Source organism: Myiozetetes cayanensis, unplaced genomic scaffold, assembly GCF_022539395.1.
Source record: "Myiozetetes cayanensis isolate MyiCay16 unplaced genomic scaffold, myiCay2020 scf10, whole genome shotgun sequence".
Classification (NCBI taxonomy): Eukaryota; Metazoa; Chordata; class Aves; order Passeriformes; family Tyrannidae; genus Myiozetetes; species Myiozetetes cayanensis.
In genome coordinates, this window is record NW_026086605.1 from 6,433,453 (window position 1) to 6,453,525 (window position 20,073).

General features: G+C 49.9%; 2 protein-coding genes across 4 annotated transcripts in view; one reads left to right on the forward strand and one right to left on the reverse strand.

The window, feature by feature from the left end:
* Nucleotides 1-244: 244 nt before the first annotated feature.
* BNIP3 (BCL2 interacting protein 3) lies at nt 245-7,489 on the reverse strand. Its single transcript, XM_050337596.1, has 6 exons — nt 7,332-7,489; nt 4,827-5,010; nt 4,103-4,187; nt 2,349-2,455; nt 2,093-2,242; nt 245-1,166 (listed from the first exon to the last, which is right to left on the reverse strand). The coding sequence occupies exons 1-6, from the start codon at nt 7,366-7,368 to the stop codon at nt 1,115-1,117; spliced, it is 615 nt and encodes a 204-aa protein (XP_050193553.1). The 5' UTR covers nt 7,369-7,489; the 3' UTR covers nt 245-1,114.
* A 5,174-nt stretch (nt 7,490-12,663) lies between these two features.
* JAKMIP3 (Janus kinase and microtubule interacting protein 3) overlaps nt 12,664-20,073 on the forward strand; it is a 68,442-nt gene continuing 61,032 nt past the window's right edge. The window contains exon 1 of one of the 3 annotated variants that reach the window (XM_050337298.1): nt 12,664-12,793. The gene's annotated coding sequence lies outside the window, so the exon portion shown is untranslated. Of the gene's footprint in view, nt 12,815-20,073 lie in introns of all 3 variants that reach the window. The other 2 variants (XM_050337305.1, XM_050337311.1) reach the window with 2 other exon arrangements.

Genomic DNA, 20,073 nt, shown 5'->3' on the forward strand with positions numbered 1-20,073 from the left:
TGTGTAAGTACCTCTGAGCCCTCTGTGCCTGAGCAGGGAGGAGCCCAGAGGGCCAGGGGTGGGTGGTTTTCAAGTGCCTGCTGACAGCAGGGCCACGTGTGAGACTGCTCTGCAGCTGTTTCTATAGAAACTTCTGATTTTTGTGTCAGTTGTGAAGTGACCAGGGGGAAACTCGTGTCTGGAGGCAAAAAGCCTTGCCAGCCCCTTTCATTGTTGGGAGAAAAAGGAATGAAGAAACTCTGAGTTCACCAGGAACCTTTTTATTTAAATATATAAAACATGGTATTTTGGCAAACATTCATTTTCTCATTAAATAAAGTAAAATCACTGAAGGAAAAGGCATTGCATCAGTAAAAACCAAGGAGAAGCCACCCTGGGAACACATGCCCAGGGCTGGGGTGTTGGATGCAGATTTACTACTTGACAGATAAAGCCTGTGAAGCGCCAGCCTGCGGTAGGTACAGCTGGGAACTAGTGATGGGGTTAAATAAATGTCCTGGCAAAAGCAGCTCTTTATTAGGCACTAAATCCAAACTCTACCTCTGAACTAGGACAAACTGATGGAGTTTTACCCACGTGCTCATCTCTTCCCTCTTTGTCTCAACACTTCACACCTCACACCAAAGTGAACTAAGCAACATCTACCTGAGGAGAAGCTGCCCCAGGGCAGGGAACAGCTCCTCGGAATTCCCCTATCAGTCCATAAGGCCACACGTTGTTTGGGCTGATCCCTCCCTGTCAGGACTACTGGAGCAGTGACAACATTCCCACCCACAGGCAGGAGGGCCAGGATGGACACTCGCCCCTCCCAAGGGCTGGTTAAAGCTGGGATTGATTTAAAACACTGAGTAGCTCTAATTCTCAGGTACTTCACTACAAAGCACTAAGGGACGTTACAGCATCTGCCACGTGCTGAGGGGATTGATCCAGAAGGGATTGATCCAGGCGGCTCTATGTGACACGGGAGCCCTTCCCACTCGTTAGACTAAACTAAAACAGGACACGGACAGGACACACACGACGACGGCGCCACGACCAGCTCCCCCCTCCCGGCTCTGCACCTCCTGCACTCCAGGTGAGTCTGCTCCGCTCCCATCCCAGGATTCCGGGTGCCCTAAAACGAGCTGCTGGAAGCTGTGGTCGTCAGGCGCCTCCCGATGTAAATCCTGGGGGTGGGAACAAGCGGTCAGGTCAGCGAGGGCTGCGAGTCACTAACACAAAGTACAGCACACAAGGAACACTCCCCTCGCCAGGCCAGTGCCTCTGCAATTCCCAGCAGGGACAGCACTGCCAGCTGTAGTTAAGCAGGAAAATCAACTGCTCTGGAGCTCAGTCCTCACCCCAGTGACTGACCCTGGTCTGGTACCACTCCCCAGCTCTAGGACCTGGCACTTAGCCCCAAACTTCCATCATGCTGTAATTGGCTCTGGTAATTACAGGTTCATTTTGGAAGGACTGAGTGAGTCTGATGTTCCTTTTACAGGATTCTGTGGCTGAGATCCTGAGCTTGTGCAAGAAGAGAACCTGTGCCCTCCCCATCCTGAACGATGCTGGGGACACTGGTGGAACCATGGGAGATTTGGGAAGAGCCCCCTCTGTCCCTCCACCTCCTCCATCCCCACACCCTCAACTTCCTTGGTAAGGGTCAGTGTCTGTGTCCTGGAGTTCTTTCTAAACCCTAAATCATAAAAAAACCCAAGTCCTCATTTTTTTGTGTCCCCCATCCCTCTCAGGTGTCAGTGGAACCTTAAAATCTATTAAATACTATTTTTGCCCTTTGCCATTAGTTATGAGATTAAAGGTCTCATCTCCAGTGGAGCCAAGTGTTGTGTAACTACAGTTCCAATGTACAAAACTCGTTTCACTGCCCATTAATTGTTTTGACAAATTCCCAACTAGTGAGGAAAGCAAAGGAAAACTTGAACCATCCAGCAATACCAGAGACAGGAAGCACATCCTGAATAACCATCTGTCCCCCTTCAGGGAGGAAAGTTACTCCTCTCTTGGGCAAAGAGGGAATTGGGAATCAGAATAAGACCTGACAGAAAACAGGTTAAAAAAATCTGCTTTTTTTTTTTTAATTGAACCTTACCCTAGTCCAATGGCCAGCAGGTGAGAAAGCAGCAGGGATGGGAGGAAAACCTTCAGGAATTCTGCAGAGAATATCCCCCCCTTCTTCATGACACTGGTGTTCCTCATGCTGAGGGTGGCTGTGCGCCGGGGGTGCTTGAAGAGGAATTCCCTGGGATTGGGGAGGAAAGCACAGGCCCAGCAGTGAGAGATCTGTGCTCAGGCCTGGGGCAGGAAAAGCTGCAGGAGGCCCATGCAGGGGCTGTGCCAGCACTCACTTGGGGGGGATGTTCTCGGGCCGGCTGGACCAGTCCCAGATCCAGTCCGCGTTCCGCCGCAGCAGCCGCTCCACCTCCCTCCTCCTCTCCAGGAAATCTTCCTCGGACTGGAACAGACACACCATCAAACAGTGCTCGGACACAGGGCAGCTGCGAGCTGCCAAAGCTCCTGCTCTGACACTCACCCCTCCTATCCCTTCCCATTCCACTCCTGTTGAAGTATTCAGATCCCAGAGCCAGATGGGGAGATTGATCTCCAGAGTGGGATGTGAATGGCAAAGACCATGTTCCATATCCCGCATCCATATCCCGTATCTGATCAAGTAAAGGCTGCCCTGGCAGTGAAATGCCAGAGCCCTTCGTTTAACCCTTACACATGGGATCCAAAATATCCCCAGGTCTGATGGACACTGGGCAGAGGGGTTTTCCTGCCTTATCCCAGCTCCCAAGTCTGATGGACACTGGGCAGAGGGGTTTTCCTGCCTTATCCCAGCTCCCAAGTCTGATGGACACTGGGCAGAGGGGTTTTCCTGCCCATGCTCAGAGCTGGGCAGGTGCCACTGGAGCTCCTTGTCAAGCTCCTACAAGGGAATAATTCCAGTTGTGTGAATCTCCCTGGCTTTGGGGCCATCCTGGGAACCCAGGTGACTCCACCCAGGGCTGTGCTCACACCTGTGCAGGGCATAAATCCCCAAAAAACCATGGCTTTGCTGTCAGGTGAAACCCAGCAAAAACGCTGAGTAAGAGCAGAGCTCCTGGCTCAGCACAGCTCCATTCCATGCAGCCAAGGCTTGGAGATAAAAATAGATCCTGCTCCCAGAATTCAAGCAGCTCTTGATGCACACACACACATAACACACACACATACACACAGGATGGAAATAAAACTGCCCAGGCAGCTGGAATTCTGATGGATTTCTAATTTGGGATTATTTGTTCTCAATCTAAATAATGAACTTGAAACAGCTGAGGGGTGTTTCTGAAAATATAAAACAAAAATAATCATTTCCACTACCATTTTTAGCTACCTAATGGTGGGTCACTGGAGTCCTGCAGGAGTGGCAGAGATGATGGGGAAATTCACTTCCTTTAAATACTTTCCTCCTCAAAATGTTTTGTAATTAATGTTTTTCATACTAAAAGCTAATTTATTACACTGCAGACTTCAGATTTCAGCCTGTTATCCTGCAATAAGCTCTGCAGTGATAAAACATGGTCCATGTACAGCAAGCTTTCCCCCACTCTCGTCTCAAATGTATTTACTCACTCTCCTTGCACGTGTATAAACAAACATACCAAATGAAATCAGAAATAACTGAGTTTTCCAAAGCAGCATTCAGGTTAAGTACCAGGTGTTAAAAAACCTGGAATCCCATGGCAGGGCTTGGAAGTTGTCTGTTATTGGCTGCCACATTTAAATGACTCTAGAAATTCTTGATGCTGCCGAATTCCCTTTTTCATTCCTAATAAACTGGTGGAGGTGCATTGAAACACAATTTCTTTGTGGGGGATGCAGGAAATGTACCCAGTCGGCAGCCAAAGTGGGATGGGAAATCCTTCTGAAAAAATCTCAGTTACAGATTGAAAAAAATCAATCCAAGACATACACAAAAGTCAAGAACATACACATTCCAAGCCTGGATCTCCCAAAGATATTCTGAGTTATGGAAGTCTGCTTCAGCAGCTCCCCCTGTCCCTTCCCAACACCCTCTGAGTGAGAATTTCCCCCTCCCACAGCAAGGTGAGGTTTTTACCTGGAAGCTGTTCTTTTCCCCACTGCTGTGACTCTCTATCTCCAGAGCTCTGTGACTGTCCTGAGGGGTCTGGGAACGAGGAGGGCTGGAGGAAAACAGAAGCAAAGGGAAGGAAGGATCAGTAAGTTTTCCATGACACAGTTCCTGCACCAACAGCCACTCAGGGCATCGATGTGCACGTTGTCCCCAAGTGGCCTGACCACGACCTAAGGGATGGATCTCTGCCCACATTCCTGCTGCCCTTACACCATAACAGTGGGCAGCAAACGAGGGGAATCAGAGGGGTTTGGATTCAACCCAAACAAGCCAGGTGAGACCAGGCAGTTCTGCATCCCACTATCGGGATGAGTCCTGGAGTTTCCACCAAAATGCAGTCAGTGAATCACTGGTACTGCCTGACCCCCTGCCCCAGGGCTGAGCAGTTGTGTGACACTCCTGGAAATCTGTTTTGTACACTTTGTCCCCTTTCCCTGCCCCTGTGTCCTTAAGGACAGCTCTGGCAGTGCCCAGGGCTGATCCACAGCCTTTACCCCAGCATTGCTCTAACATTTAAATACCAACCTTTACACAGGAAACCTCCCTCTGTGCACACACATGACACATGTAAATACACACACAGACACATGTAAATACACAGACATGGACATTTCTGTGTTTGTCTGTGCCTGGGACCCCAGGTGCCCTTGTCCACGAGCTTCCCTGTGCCCAGCAAAGCCCTGCTCACCTGTCACAGTGGGAGCTCTCCCTGGAGCTGCTCCTGCCCGACTCGTGCTGGGCGTCCAGCAGGATTTTCTCCATGTCCCCGTTGTGGATGGAGAGGGAGGCTGGCACTTGCTCCTGGCTCCCCGAGGAGGCAGAGCTCCCACTGCCATTCCCGTTGCTGCTGAAGTGCAGTTCCACCCAGGACCCTGCTGGGCAGAAGGAAAACTGAGCCCGAGTGACCGGAGGTGTTTTGGTGGAGGCCTCTGAGTGCCAACCCCGGTGCTCCTGCCCGGGGTGACAGTGCAGGGACACACAGTGCCAGCCCTGCCTCCCTGCTCATAAACACCATGGAATGCCGGAGAGCAGGGGAGCTGGGGAGGCTCACAGGGCTGGGGAGCAGCTGTTCAGTACACTGTGTCTCCCTCTGCAGCTGAAGATCTTTTATTTTGGGTTATATTTCATTTTTACTGTTTACCATAGGTGGCAGCCAAACAAAATAATCTCAAGGACTTTTGCTGCCACAGCTCATTTATTCACTTACTGAAATTATTTTGGGCTGCAGAACCCAGGGGACTGTTTTGTTCAGCCTTTTCCTGTGCTGTTTGTAGGTGTTGCTGTGAAGCAACAGCGGGTGCGTGGCAAGGCCTGGCATGTGTCTGCTCCTCACAGTATATTTAACACCGTCACGTGGGCTTTGTTTTCCTCAGGGAGGGAATAACAACTCCCTCCCAGGCAGGGACCAGCTCCCTGCAGGGCCTGGGGCTGTTCCCTCTCTTACAGAATCCCAGAATAGTTTGGGTCGGAAGAGACCTTAAAGATCATCCAGTCCAACGCCCCTGCCATGTGCAGGGACACCTTCCTCTATCCCAGGTTGCTCCAAGTCCTGTCCAACCTGGCCTTGGACACTTCCAGGGATGGGGCAGCCACAGCTTCTCTGGGCAAGCTGTGCCAGGGCCTGCCCACCCTCACAGGGAACAATTCCTTCCCAGTATCCCAACTAACCCCCTGTCAGTTCGAAGCCATTCCCCCTTGTCCTGTCCCTCCATCCCCCCATGAATGAGCTCAGAGGACAGAAAATACCTGAATTACAGAAGTGCCCATGGAATTGTGCTGTGGGACACGTGTGGGCCAGGCACAGCAAGGACACGAGGAGGGCAGGGGGAACTCCCTGAATTCTGGGGAGCACAGCAGGAAGGATGTCTAAGGAATAGCTATGGAAAGGGAGAGACAGAGATAGGGGGGTTTGGGCTGTTCTTGCTCCCTGGGACAGAGCTCAGGGAGTAAAACCACAACAGCTGGAAGTGGGTGGTCTTCAAGGTCCCTTCACAACCAACCCATCCTGGGATTCCAGGAATGCAGGAGGGGATCAGCCAACACAGGGATCTAGCGTGAAACAGGAATATGAGATGAGCAAAGGTACCACAGGTATCCTGGCTGTGACAGGACTGAGGGCCCAGGAATTACATGGAAATAGCCCAGTGCTGAAGTGCCTCATCTGCACAAACAACATGAGGATCCAAAGATCATCACCTCAACAGCCAAAGTACCAAAACCCCGCTGAATAAACACGCCGTGCGTTACCGAGTTTTTCTTCAAAAACCCTTTTCCCTGACAACAGGTTTGTTGTTGTTTGGGAATCTTCCCCTCCATGTGACATGCCTGGGGGTGTGTTTGGAGCCAGACAAACCCTTCCCTACCCTTTCCCCCAAAATTCAAGGGCGCCCAAGTTGTTAACAAAGAACAACCACAACCCCTGGGGCTCAGATCAGGACTATCTGCTGAAGTCTTACTGGGTACAGTGCTGGGAACGGAGGATGAAACAGGGAGAGCATTGGGATTGTAACAGCTGGAGCACAGTGGATGTGCTTCACACATTTCCCTCTTCTCCCTCTTCCTCTGGACACTCCCCAGGATAAGGCTGTGCTGTGATACCATCCCTTAGAAATGAAAGAGCCCGCATTTTTACGAAGCTGGAAACACAAGCAGAGCAAAGCACAGGCAAGGTGGTGGGAACTGGGCAGGTGAGTCCCGGGGAAGGGCTCCGGAGCGGGTTTATCCCGTATTCCAGCCCGGGACACCCCAGGAGCACAGCCCAGCATTAACAAGCGTCTGATCAGCCCTGGAAACCCGAATTTTGTCACGGTTTGGCTTTCAGAGCCTGCGGCCAAATCGGGCAGAGGGCTGGCAATGCCTCGTTAAAATCCCGCGGTGTCCGTGGCCGCCCGGACCTGCCCCTTTCCCGGGAATTTCGGCCCGATCCAGGTGTTTCCAGCCCGATCCCTGGGAGGGGCCCGACCCCACACGGCCACAGCCACAGCCGCTGCCCCGGGCGGCTCCCCGCGCGGGGGATGTCCCGCAGCGCACGCACCTCACACCGCAACCGCCGCATATCGTGAATATCGCGACCTTGAAAGGCCCCGCGCGGACCCAGCTCGCAGTGCCCGGGCTGTGACGGGCAGCGCGGCGTCCACCCCGCCCGCGGTCCTGCGCGCTGCTCCCACCGGCCCAGCCCCGGCCCGGCCCTTACCCTGCAGGTTCTCCTCCTGCGGGCTCTGTCGCGACATTGCTGCGGGGCGGAGCGATACGCGCTGTGCGCGGGCGGTGCTGCGGCCGCGGCGGACGGACACGGTCTGAGCGCGGCGCCGCCCGCCTGCCGCGCGTTCCCGCCGTGACGTCACACCGCGCCGCCCTCCCATTGGTGGGCGCGGCGGGGCGGGGCGGGGCGCGCGCTGGCTCGCGGCCCCCCCAGCGGCCCTCAGGCCGCCATGATGGGGGGGGCGGGCCTGGGGAGCGGGGACTGCCCCGAGGGGGAACGGAGACTGGCAGGGATCATTCCCGAGGGGTCATTCCCGCAGGGAGTGCCGTGTTATCCCGCTCCCCGCCTGCCCAGCGACACGCTCCGCCCGTCCGCTGTCGGGCCCCCGCGCGGCGCCTCACGCGGAATCACGGAGGGAGCACGGACACAGTGATGGGATTTCACAGGAAACACGTCTGGTTGCAAAATCACAACTTCTGGGCGCTAAACCAGCCCCCGACAGCAAATGGCACATGGCCTAAATAGATGATAAACACAGTAATAGACAGTCACAGAATCACAGAGTGCCCTGAGTTGGAAGGGACCCACAAGAATTACAAAGTCCAACTCAGCCCTGCACAGGACACCCCAAGAAAATTAATAATTAATAAGCAGAATTCCTTCTCCTTTTTCTCTTTAATTGATTCTGTGGTGCCACCGGGGTTCTCCACAGAGGGAACCACTTAGGAAAGACTCATCATTTGAAAGCAGATACCTGCTGCTGGGATTTTATAAAGACAAACACGTAAAATCTGATTTTATTTAGCCAAAGTGTTATTCGCTTAATGAGAGCATGCAGGCAGTTTCTTCGGGCTGGAATTGTTGTCATTTGTGCCTTTCCACAGCCCAAGTGAAATACACGTGGCTGGTCAGTGAGTTACTGTGGCAGGGAGGAATATTGGGTTATAATGTCCCCAAAAGGACAATGTCAGGCTGTTGTCGATTTGTGTGTTATATCTGCACAGCCAATGCATCGTTGCACGAAAAAGGAGGAATGCTTTGGCCCATGAAGAAGTTTTCAGGGCCCGTTCTGCAGCTTTTGCATCCTTAACATAGTGTTTCCCACACTTCAGTCTGGCCCCCTGGGACTTGAGGGCCATAAACCAAACCACAACAAGTTCCACCTCAACATGAGGAAGAACTTCATTCCACGGAGGGTGGCAGAGCCTGGAACAGGCTGCGCTTCAGCCACCAGCCTCTCTGAGCGTGCCAGTGCCTAAATTATCTTCCTCGTGTCCGAGCACAGGAAATCTGCCAAGAAATTTGTATTTCATTTGCATGATTGAAAATCGATGCTGTTCTGCTCAGGAACTTAATAAAAAATTGTCCTTGGCAGAACGAAATGCCAGCTGTAATTAAACAGCTGCTCAAGAAGCAAGTTCCCTGTGTTTGAGAGTTTATTTATGCTCCGTGGGGTGACGGAGGAGCACTGGAGCTCATCCCACAGCACTCTGCTGCTCTCTGCTGCCCACCAGGGCAGGGAATCCGGGAAGCGTTCCTTCGGGGAAGAACAGCCAGTTCACCCTTCCAGCAGGGCTCCTTGTCAACACTAGTTGGGGTGTGAAAGGAACAGAAATTCTGTGTTCACATGATGAAGGGCTGCAAGGTTCAGGAGGGATGAGGGGGTCATAGAATCATGGAAGCACATGGATTTGGGAATCCCAAACTGATTTGGGTTGGAAGGAACCTTAAAGCCCATCCAGTTCCACCCCTTGTAATGGGCAGGGACACCTTCCACTAGCCCAGGTTGCTCCAAGCCCCATCCAACCTGGCCTTGGACACTTCCAGGGATGGGGCAGGAACAGCTTCTCTTTCATGAGTTATTGGAGAAATGCTTTTAATTGCATATAAAGCTTTATGGTAAGAGGTTTCTGGTTATTGACAGAAACATCCTGTGCTGTGATTGGGGAAAATTGAAAATTGTGTTGGATGAAGCCTTTGAAAGTTTATCGATGTGTTACGCTGTGATTCTCTGCCCATCTGGGACTCTAATTTTGTTTATTGTATGTCACCAGACCAATCATGTATTGATTAATTCCTTTTAGAACAAGGACAGTGACTCGCCTCCTCCATGGACTAACAAAGGCAGTAATTTGGGTACCAAGTCACACTTACTGCTCACACAGCTTCAACTTTCAGTTTGATTTTCAGCCTGTGGGTTTGGCCTGACAGGGCAGCTTGGCCCAGTTGTGAGGGACAAGTGTGTCAGGCATTGCATGAAAGCTGTTTGAAATCCCAAACTGATGATAAACTTACATTGGTTTGGAAATGGATGATGTTGATTGAAGATTTTTTGGTTTCTTGTCGATAAAAATTAAAGTAATCCATCCCACATTAGAATGGATATGGTATAAGACAGAGGGGATTTCAGGACCGATCTGGGAGAATGTGCCTACAGCTCCCTGTCAGGAGCGGGGAGCCAGGTGGGGTTTGGGCTCTGCTCCCAGGGAACAAGGGACAGGATGAGCGGAAACAGCCTCAAGCTGTGCCAGAGATGGTTCAGGCTGGACATCAGAAGGAATTTCTTCCTGAAAAGGGCTGGTCAGGCATTGGAAGGGGCTGCCCAAGGAGGTGGTGGAGTCCCCATTCCTGGAGGTGTCCAAGGAAGGACTGGACGTGGCACTCAGTGCTCTGGGCTGGGTGACAAGGTGGGAATCCCAAATGATTCAGTGATTCTTGCTCATCTGCACAGGCACAGGCCCCGAACCCTGCTGGAATCTGAGAACTACCTGTCTCCACCTGGTTTTTTCCCTGCCGCCAAGGGGTTAGTCATTAACCTTCCTGCTGCCTCTGGAAATTGAACCATACGGATATTTTATGCTGTGCATTTCTTGGAATGGAGTTCATCATTAACCACCCAGCTGCTCTCCAGCCCTTTCTGAGCTGTTCCTGCTTATCCAGGCTGTTGATGTGAGGAGCAACCTGGTTTAATGGAAGATATCCCTCCCATGGCAGGGGGTGGGACGAGAGGAGCTTTAAGGTCCCTTCCAGCTCAAAACAGTCTGGGATTCCACGATTCTATGATTTTGTTCCACTTGGAGAGTTAAAGAAAGAAAAACAAACCCAGCCCTGCCTCTGGCACAACTGCTGTGATCCCAGGGCTCTGCTGAGCATCCTGTGCAGTGTCTGTCACATTTATCTCGGCAATTCCTGAGCAAGAGGCTGAGGAGACACTTCATGCCCTGTTTCTGTAGGGAGTGCAGAGGGTGCTCCCTGTAAAATCACCTGGGAAATCCCCTGGCTGACCTACAGCTCAGTGTCATAGTAAGGTGTAGGTGTGCTGGCACTGGTTTCCTTTCAGCCTCTGCAATGACGACACTCTGACCTCTCCCAGTGGGAATCGGAAAAGCAGAACATGAAAATTATTTCAGCTCTGCTTGACTCACTAAGTTCAGGTTTTTAAAGCCCATTCCCATTTCTGTACAGCTCAGCCCATGGAAGTTGCCAGAGGAATGCTTTTCCTGAGCGCTTGCCAGCTGAGAAACAAACCCCAATTCTTTGAGTGATGCAAACCACTGCCGGGTTCTCGCTGTACATCGCTTACAACACTGCCTGCAACGTGACTTGTTTTGCTTACAGACTGCCACAGAGTGTTGCAATTCAGCTCTAAAAATAGAAAATAGTTTTATTTATCCCACTATTTATCCCAAAGCTGTTGTTGTCCCAGCTCTCAGAGCCGCATCCAGTCCTGTTGTCTCCAAGTGCTGCTACTTGTCCCTTTGGCAAAGGATAATTGAACCACAGAGCAGGAGAAACACAGCAGTTGTTATCCACAGAAATAGGAACATGTTTCTAGGAATCTGGTTGGAAGTCATAGATGTTTCTTGGCTTTGCATTTTGTTGCTGCAGAAAGTTGGGGGCTTTGAACTCAGGGAAACTCAGGTTTTTAAATGGAAAGTTCCAAATATTTAGGTACTGTTTGGAGGGGAAAAAAACCCAAACCCTGCTTTCTGAAACTGAGACTATGAGAAACTGGAGTTTCTGCTCCCCAGCCCTGCACTCAGAGCACCCTATCATTCCTGTCAGCAGTTCATGGACAGCACTGGGAATGGTTCCCAGCCTTCTTCCCAGCCTTCCCTGTTTCTCGTATCAGGAAGACACAAAACCCAAATAAATAGGCCCCATACCCAGAGAACTTATGGAGTGGGGCTGTTATAAGTATCTGGTACCCAAGTGCATTTATTTTACGTGCATTTGTTATTCATTTCTGATGGAAAGGGGAATTCCCAGTGTGGTGTGAATGTTGACAATGGATATCTTCTCAGTTATGAGGAGTAGTGGGACACAGCACAATGGGGGTTACAGACATGCTTTATATCCACATGCTTTAGTCCTCAAATCCCACCTTACAGGGCCTTGGAATGACACCTGCCTTTTCCCACCATATCACCATTCCCACATAACTCCAGAGCATGGCATGACTCAGAAGAGCCATTCCTGTAAGAGAGACTCTCCAATGCCAGGCCCTGCACTTCCACAGGTACAGATTTCCATGGAACATGGACCTGCTGGAGAGAACCCAAAGGAGGCCATGGAGATGCTCCAAGGGCTGGAGCCCCTCTGCTCTGGAGCCAGGCTGTGAGAGCTGGGGGTGCTCACCTGGAGAAGAGAAGGCTCTGGGGAGACCTGAGAGCCCCTTCCAGTGCCCAGAGGGGCTTCAGGAGAGCTGGAGAGGGACTTCAGACAAGGGCCTGGAGCGACAGGACAAGGGGAATGGCTTCCCACTGTCAGAGGGCAGGGATAGATGGGATATTGGGAAGAAATTCTTGGCTGTGAGGGTGGGGAGGCCCTGGCACAGGTTGCCCAGAGAAGCTGTGGCTACCCCATCCCTGGAAGTGTCCAAGGCCAGGTTGGACGGGACTTGGAGCAGCCTGGGATAGTGGAAGGTGTCCCTGCCCATGGCAGGGGGTGGAATGAGATAAGGTTTAAGGTCACTCCATATCCAAATCAGTTTGTGATTCCATGATCCTATAACTTGATCCCATCTCCTTTGCTAGGAACAAGTGCAAAGGCTGGTGCCTGTTTTTAAATCCAAATATCCTACAATGCCTGCCTGCCCTTTTCAGTAATTCAGCCCTGCCCCAGGAGCAGCTCCGTGCAGATTCCAGCCGTGCTGGATGCAAAGCTTTGGCTGCGTAATAATTAAGCCTGGAAATGCCAATCCTTTCAGGCGCATCCCGGTGCGCGGGGCCCTGAGCGGCGGAGGAGCGGGTTTCCCGCAGCATCCTCGGCTGGCTCCGGGAAGGGAGGGCTCTGGAGCCGGGAGCGGTGCTGACGTGCTGCCGGAGCTGCAGTGACTCCGCAATGGCTGAGGCTGCTGGCACGGAGCGCATCCCGCCGGCCCGGAGCGCCCGCACCGCGCAGCCTGCCCGGGAAACCTGCCCTTAGCTCCGCACTGCTCGGATCCGCGGCGGGTGAGCACACCTTACTCTGGGGTTGGTTGTTGTTTATTATTTTTTTATTTTCTTTTCCTTCTCCGTCCTCTCAGTGCTTCCCCGGACCGATGGATGTATCACTCCTAATCCGATCCCACTGTTCAGAGGATGGAGGAGGAAAATAGGGTCATATTCAGCAGGGATGGATTGTTTTAATTTTTGACTTTTGCAGGGTGAATCGTAAAAATCCCTTTAAGTGTGTCTGCTGGGAGCAGCCTACAGGTTTTATCTGAAGTGCTCTGCAGGCAGGGACTGGCGCTCCCTCTGTGCAGCAGGATGGAGCGACGTTAGTGCCTACCTGTGCTCATTAACCAGTGCCTACCTGTATTTATTAATTAGTGCCTGTGTTTATATGTGCCTACACGTGTTTATCAGTGCCTGTATGTGTTTATGCATCTATAAATATGGACGTATATGTGTTATATATATACAGATATATAGGTATATAGACATGTAAATATATAGATGTGTTACATATGACCCATCTGCTGCCTACAGGCTCTGTAGGACCCATTCTCAAATGTGCTGTTTTGCATTCTATATTTGGGGTTATTCCACCCCCTTCCCTTCGGTGTGGTTATAACCACGGCTCTGATTTGCAGAGCTTTGCCCTTGGATGCCAGGAAGGGGATGGCTCTGCCTGGCACTGGATCCCAGCTGTACCTTCCTGCTGTTTATTCCTGAGGATCTTACAGCAGCTCCGTCGTGTGTGATGGAGTTGAAATGCCAGGGCCTGTGATTGCTGATAAATGTCTTCTGCAGCTGTAGATGTTGATGTTTGGGGTAATACACGTGATGATGAATTGCTGTAACAAACAATCTGTTTCTGTGCTCACCAAGGAACTGATTCGGGCATTTCCTGTTTGCTGAACTCCATTGACTGTGTGTCTCAGAACTGCTTCCCATTGCAATCCTACACCTGTCAGGAAATCAGTCTCCATCCCTGGAAGTATTCCAGGCCAGGTTGGACAGGGCTTGGAGCAACCTGGTCTAGTGGGAGGTGTCCCTGCCCATGGCAGGGAGTGGTTCAAGTTGAGCTTTATATTCCCTCACAACCCAAACCAGTCTGGGATTATTCTATTCTGTGATGTTTAACCTGCTCGATTAAAAAAAAAACTTCTTTTATTATCCTTTCCCAGCTGCTCACTTCCTCAGTGGTTTTAAATGTCATTTATCTCATCCACATTCCTTTTCCTTGCAGTTCATGTGATGCCTCTACTGACACTGTTTAAAATGCAGACAGAAATTAGAAAGCACATTGGAGCGGGGTTGGCTTTTGCCTGTTATTTGTCACATTGTGATACTTCCAGAGAGATGTGTGTGGTACAAAATAATAATTTCCTGGCAGGAGACACTCACAGCTTAAGCCTGGGCTCTCAGCTGACGTGCAGCATCCTTGTCCTGCCCCCTGCTCTGCACTTCAGCTCCCCTCTGTACATGGGAGTGCTTGGTGGATGCTTCAAATATGCTCAGAAATGGAGAGTTTCATAGGGACTGTCTACATACTTTGCCTTTGCAGTGGAATTTCTGCCTGGTTTGTGTTGATTCTTGGCAGCTTTTTGACTTGTAACCTTCAAATACCAGACTGGTAGGAATTTTAGTGTTTGTAGTGGTGATGAAAGGCCAATGACACCAGTACAAGGCCACAAGAAAGCCCTGAGCAAAAGAAGGTGCATTTGTCATCAGGGCCCTGATGGAGAGAATAAGACCCCATTTTAACAAGGCTTTAAAGAATGTGCTGAAGGCCCATTGGTTGTCTTGACAAATACCAGCCTGGGATATATTTGTGGCACTGTGTGCTTGTAAATCCTTCACTTATTACGCGCTCGGTTGTCAACACCTCCCACATGGTGAAGTTTCACCAAGTTTCCCAGAGCACTGTCAGTTTACATGAAGAGTAAAACTTTGCTTCACTTTTTTTTTTTCTTTTTGCTTCCAGAATGCGTCTCTAAAATATTACTTTTTGTTTCAGATGACTTGAATTCAAAGTAGCATCAGCAAATGAATGTTACCAAATGAAGGCCTTTAAATAATAATCTGTGTTAACACTTGCCCTTAAAACATGTGTTCTCATCTTGTCACCTTCTGCAGTGCAGCTCTTCATGTATGATCAGCAGCAGAGGTTTAGCTTGAATGGAAAAAATAATTAAAAAGCAAGTTCTAAAAATTTGACATGTGCCAGCTGACTGTGATGTAGGATTTGAACCCATCCAGCTACTCTGGGGGTGAGCAATTTTTAGACACGTAGCAGCATTTGTACTAATGTATTCATGGTAAAAGCAGCCAAGTATTAGCCAATACATCAGAATTCCAAATTAAATCACTCCTGTGATCCTGTCTTTATTTGCCCACGTGTATCTGCATGCAAGCGGAAAGGGAGCTTGCCCCTGGAGCATCAAGTGTTGGATACTATTAGTGGCAGGATACTAATCCATTTCTACCACTCATTTAACCTGGAAAGATAATTCCTGATTTTCCTTTAGCAATTACAGCCAAGTGCGCTGTAGACAAATAAACCCCAACAGATTTCAGGAATTCAATATAGTTCTGTAGAAATGATTCTAATGGAGAATGACATCCTGGTAGAATTTTTAAAATCTCTTCAGTTCAGTGCAGGCCCACAGATGGTTATTTCCAAGCACGTGTGATCAGGGATTTGTTATTCACTGCTAGTGCAGAATCGAGAGGAGGGTTCAATACATTTTATTTGTGGAGCTTCCTATAATCCCCCAGAGGGACCCTCCATAAAAGTAGAGGCAGTGCCTGAGGAGAGAGGGTTGGGAAAGGCTTGGGAGAATGTCTGGAGGCCAAAATTAGTTTCCTCAAATACACAGGCCAGCAGCAGGGTGTGGAGTGTTGGTTTTCCTAAATCCCATGGATATCCTGGGTTTGAGCTATTGCGCTGGTGCTGTGGTCATTCAGCCTTGACAAGGTCATGTGCAAAGGGGGATGCTTAAGACGAGTCAGTTTAAGCTCAGAGAGTGTCTTTTCTATCCTTTGAACTAATGTTTCTGGTTCTAGTTCTCCCCTGTTGCTGGTTCCAGTTCAGCTTTCCCAGCCTGGAGGCCTACCTGGTCAGTGAGGAGCTGCAGGCTGGGCCCCTCAGCTTTCCCAGCTCGCTGGGGTGGGACCACAGAACCATAGAATCATGGAATGGTTTGGGTGGAAAGGCACCTGAAAGACCATCCAATCCCACCCCCTGCCATGGGCAGGGACATCTTCCACTCAACCAGGTTGCTCCAAGCCCCATCCAATCTGGCCTTGGACACTTCCAGGGATGGGACAGCCACAGCTTCTCTGGACAACCTGATGTCCCAGGACTAACTGAGAGCTGCAGCTGGTCTGGAAAGCTGCTGCCCAAATGTTGGGTATTGTGCACCGATTTTGTCATAGTGACAGCCAGAATTTATCCCCTGGGAGCTGCTCAGTGTGGATGTGAGCAGTGCAAGGCTGTGGGGTGGGAAGGTGCTCGGATTGGCCATCATTCTGTGGCCACCCTTGTTTCTCTAGTTGAGCCCTTTGAGAATCAGTACAGGGGTAATTGGTTCAACTCAGGCTTTTAACACTAAAAACCATCTCCGCTTTTGGCTGACTGCTGTTATGTCTCCCATGATCCCTGGTTGTGTAATCCCTGTGTCCCCTGGCACATCCCCGGAGTAGGGACAGAATTAATGGACTCCAGATGGCACAGACGATATTTACTGGATGTAAATCTGCACCAAACTCCTTATTAATGGGGTTTAATTAAACAGAAATTGCACACAAAGCCCTGATTCTGATGCCACTGAGGCAGTGTCAGAAATCCTACTGCCTGCAGAGCCTTGGGATGAGCCCAGAGGGAGAACTTTGCCAAATACCTGAAGTGGCTGAAGATTTACTGATTCGCACCAACTTCTAGCAGGACTCTTACACTAATATTCCCGTGGCCCTCCTGACAAGTGTTTGCTGCATGTTAACTAATTCTATACTAAAACAATGATTCTATTCACTTGATACTGGATTACTTTTTCAGCTGCTTCCATAACAAATTAATTCCAGCCGTGGTTTGTAACGAGAACGTGTCTGGTTTGGATGAGGGTGGTTCTGTTAAAGCAAATCTCTTGATGATGCCCATTTGCATTCTAGTTTGACTGATGGTGTGGTCTCAGCATCCACAATCTGAATTCCATTTGGACAAAACTGAACCAGGAGGTGTTGTCCAACCAGTAACTGGTGCTCAGAGCGCAGGACAACACTAGACTTTGAATTTCCATCAAAATGTTCCATAATGTTGGCTTTCTGTAGTGACAGGGTATTTCTTGGGCATGAGATTTTCTTACTTTATATGCAGAGAAATAATAGCAAAGAAAGGTAAAGAGAAGCTTGAAGGCAGAGAAAAATCTAGTATCCAGAGCACAGATTTTCTTTACCTCCCAGGCTGTTTCACACAATTTTCACACAAATCAGAATAAAACATTCCCTACTTATAGTTGATATGTGTTGCAGTAGGGGTCATGTTTGTGTCAAAGCAGACAGTCATTTAAAGCCCCAGCCTTGTCAATGTGGGGAACTGCAGAGATCTGTGTGCCACGATGTGATATCTGGATTTTATCCTGGTTCAAGGACGGAGCAGTGAGTCCTGAGGGTTTGGTCCATCACAGTAAATATCCTGTGATTTATGGGCCACTTTTATCTTTTACATGTTGCTTGTGTTGTTAGGAAAAGAAAATTATGAATCACCATGCATTATTTCATTATTGCCTAATATCATAACGCCTTTCTTGCCTGCTAGTCAGGCCAGATTATCCTGACAGTGTTCCTTGGGAAACATTGGATGGGAAGGCCAGTTATGGTTCAGTTCAACAGAAACGATTGAAATACCCAGTGATGTCTCTGGGAGAAGTAACAGGACCCACAGTGCATGGCTGTGAACATGCAGGTGACAACTCTCACTGCTCAGCTCTTGCACCCACTGTCCAAAGCCTGTCCCTGCCTGGAAGATGGGAGGATACACCAAGCACACTGGAGCTTGCTGATAGGAATGTTGTGGGAGAGTGAGTCAGGTCAGGCTGCTGTGACTTGGGTGATGGTTGCTGGAAGGGTCAAGATCTCCTGTTTACATTTGGGGTCAGGGGAAGCTGCAGGCAAAGGAAATGTTCACATGAAGTCGGTGAAGTGCCCTGGTTTGGGCTGGGACAGAGTTCATTTTGTGCCGGATAGCTGATACAGGGCTGTGATTGGATTTAGAGTGGGAATAACATGGATAACACACAGATGTTTTGGTTGTTGCTCAGCAGTGCTTACACTGGTCAAGGGCTTCTCTGTGTCCCTTGCTCTGCCAGGGAGGAGGAGCTTAAGGGACAGGATAGAGGCAAGGCCAGGACAGCTGATCCAAACTGGCCAGAGGGATGTTCCACAGCACAGAACGGCGTGTCCAGGGTATAAACTGGGGAGAGTGGGCTGGGAGTCAGTGATTGCTGCTGGGGATGGGCTGGGCATGGGTCAGTGGGTGGCACTTGCCATTCTTGAGGTTTACTCCTCTTTCTCAGTTTCCTTCTCATCGTCATTATTATTACTTTTATTACTTTTCACTGCAGTTGTTCATAACCCACAGGTTTTACCTCTTCCTGATTCCCCTCCCAATCCCACAGAGTGAGCAAGATCTGCACAGGACTGAGTTCCCAGCTGTAGTTAAACCACAACCAGCCTTTCTGGTGCCCAAGGTGGGGCATGAAGGGTTGAGGTTCCAATAGATCTGAGCAGAATGTGTTACAACAAGCTTGTTACAGCCATTCTTTACATCAGTTCAGTAGTCACTGGTCACAGAGTTGATTTGTTTGCTCTCAGTGTTGTTGTGCCTCTTCCCACTGTCGCTGTCCATGTTCCCTGTTGTGCTGGTTGTCACCTCTGAGCACTGGGCTCAGGGTGTCCTTGTGTTGGGGTTTGTAACACTGGTTTATGATACGATGGAATGGTCTTGAAGGGAAATTTATTTGCTTGACCTGTAGTAATAACAAGCAAATGGAAAACACACTGACTTAACTGTCAAGATTCATCCATTCTATCCCAATAATGCCTGCAGTAGTTAAAAGCCCTTGCTCTCCAATCAAAACACTTTTGGGATTTCTAGTGTGGCTACGAGTGGCTACTTAAAAACTTCCTGTACTGGTGGATCCCAGCTTTTCCCTGCCTGAGCTCTGTATTACCAGCTGTCCTTGAGGGAAGTGTTATGGATTTTGGTTTTGTAACCCAAGCCCTGCTGTTTTCCCAGAGCTGCTGGATGCCATGGCCGGAGCTTGGAGCACTGTTGGGACCCTTGGGAGCCTTTCCCTCACCCAGCAGTGCCTGCAGGGCAATGATTTATTATTTATGCTGCTGTGGGAAGGTTCATTATACAGTTTGACACTTCCACAGTTTGCTGGTGTCTCCTTTTTCTCAGTGTTTCATGCAAGGCCCCTCCAGGTGCTGGTCAGGGGGGCCCAGAGGTGGTGGAGGGGCCAGGGTGTCTCACGGCACCTACAGCCCCGTCACACCCTCAATCTTCTGCCTTGTCACCTCTGGGGAATGAGGGAGCTGGGGAGTCTCAGCCTGGAGAAAAGGAGGCTCAGAGGGGACCTGCTCACTCTCTGCAATATCCTGACAGGAGGGGAGAGCCAGGTGGGGGTCAGGCTCGCCACCCAGGGAACAAGGGACAGGATGAGAGGGAACGGCCTCAAGCTGTGCCAGGGAGAGGTTTAGGTTGAACATCAGGGAAAAAAATTTCATGGAAAGGGCTGTCCTGCCCTGACACAGCTGCCCAGGGCAGTGGTGGATTCTCCATCCCTGGAAATGTTCAAAAAAATTGTGGACGTGACACTTGAGGACTTGGTTAGTGGTGATTGGGTTTGGACATTGGGACTCAGAGATCTCAGAGGTCTTTTCCAATTATAAAAATTCCACTATTCTTTGATTTGGCAGCACAGTCAGAGACAAATCAAAACAAGCCTTTGGAACAAGGAGATGGTTTTTGGGTTTAATTTTCTCTCCTTTTCCCGAGCTTTCCTGAACACCTGGCTGCTTCCTGGATTTTCACGTGCAGCAATTCCAATTCCCTATTTTACCAATCCGAGTCTACAGGGACAAAACCATCACTGCCAGAACTCCGGGCTTTGCTGGTTTGCAGAGTTGCAGTGGAAGGGAATGTCATTAGGTTTGACTGCCTTATGACACGCTCAGGCTTAGCAGGAGTTAAAGGGGCTGAGTGCTGGCAGGTGCTCCTTGTTACCTGTCAGTCACCCAGC